Below are 920 nucleotides of genomic sequence, written 5' to 3'. Positions count from 1 at the left end.
AAACCACAAGAAGTATATAGGATTAAAAAAATCTTGAGATCCCATAATCAAAACCAGTATGAATGGCCATATCCCATTGAGCATCAACATTTCTCTTCATAATTACTCTCTCCTGCAGGAGAATCTTACTCGGGAGTATGGAAGGAGTTGCCCAAGGACTGGCTTGAGGGCCTCAGCATAGGCAAAACGGTAAGGATCCTTGAACAAGACATAAAAGTTTGTAATAAGATTAAAACTGTTTTTATGACATACAGATAGATGTGTGCATTTAATATTTTGATGATAAAGATTAATGTTTTCCTATGTTGTAGCTTTTGCTTCAATTATAAAACGTATAGGGGAGTGTGTTGTATTTTTTTCATTATAAAAGTTACATGTTTCCCAAGTATCTGTATTGGTAGCCTTACAAGTTAATCATTACTGTATTTCAATGAAAGAGTTGTATATACTTAGATCCTTAGAAAAGTGATTAATCAAGCTATCTCTTTATCTGTATATCAGTCAGTCAGCCTATGTAGCTATCTCTTTGTCTGTATATATAAATATACATACATTATACACATCCATTATTGCATTCACTGATTAGTTTAGAATGAAATAAAGCAAGAATACCATGATGTACAAGTATGAAGACAGTGAATTCATCTTTTCTCAGGTTTCATCCTCAATATACGATGAGAAAGTCAACAAATACAAAGCCAAGTGCGGTGGATCGCTGGAGATGTGGGAGGAGAGCGGATGGATGCACAAGCAAGACCCATACGGATGGTTCATGTGGTATTGCAGGTGAGTCGCCTCTTGCAGTCTTGAGAGAGGGAGCGGAAAGGTTTTCAAGGGAGGTGGATCAAGAAAGAGCAGAAAGTGAGGAAGAAATGGGTTGGTGTTGGTTTGAGTTGATTTCACGTTGGTAAATTGTAAAT

The 920-nt window shown here is 36.5% G+C and overlaps 1 protein-coding gene across 1 annotated transcript in view; it reads left to right on the top strand.

Moving 5' to 3' along the window:
* LOC119594417 overlaps positions 1 to 920 on the top strand; it is a 5,696-nt gene that overhangs the window by 900 nt on the left and 3,876 nt on the right. Inside the window, exons 2-3 of the mRNA XM_037943479.1 lie at positions 119 to 189; positions 656 to 786. Of these exons, the coding sequence (XP_037799407.1) occupies positions 119 to 189; positions 656 to 786 (202 nt within the window). The remainder of the gene's footprint in view (positions 1 to 118; positions 190 to 655; positions 787 to 920) is intronic.

Source organism: Penaeus monodon, chromosome 33 (genome assembly GCF_015228065.2).
Source record: "Penaeus monodon isolate SGIC_2016 chromosome 33, NSTDA_Pmon_1, whole genome shotgun sequence".
NCBI lineage: Eukaryota > Metazoa > Arthropoda > Malacostraca > Decapoda > Penaeidae > Penaeus > Penaeus monodon.
The sequence above is the reverse complement of the archived record's forward strand: the minus strand, read 5'-3'. Positions and strand labels throughout refer to the sequence as shown.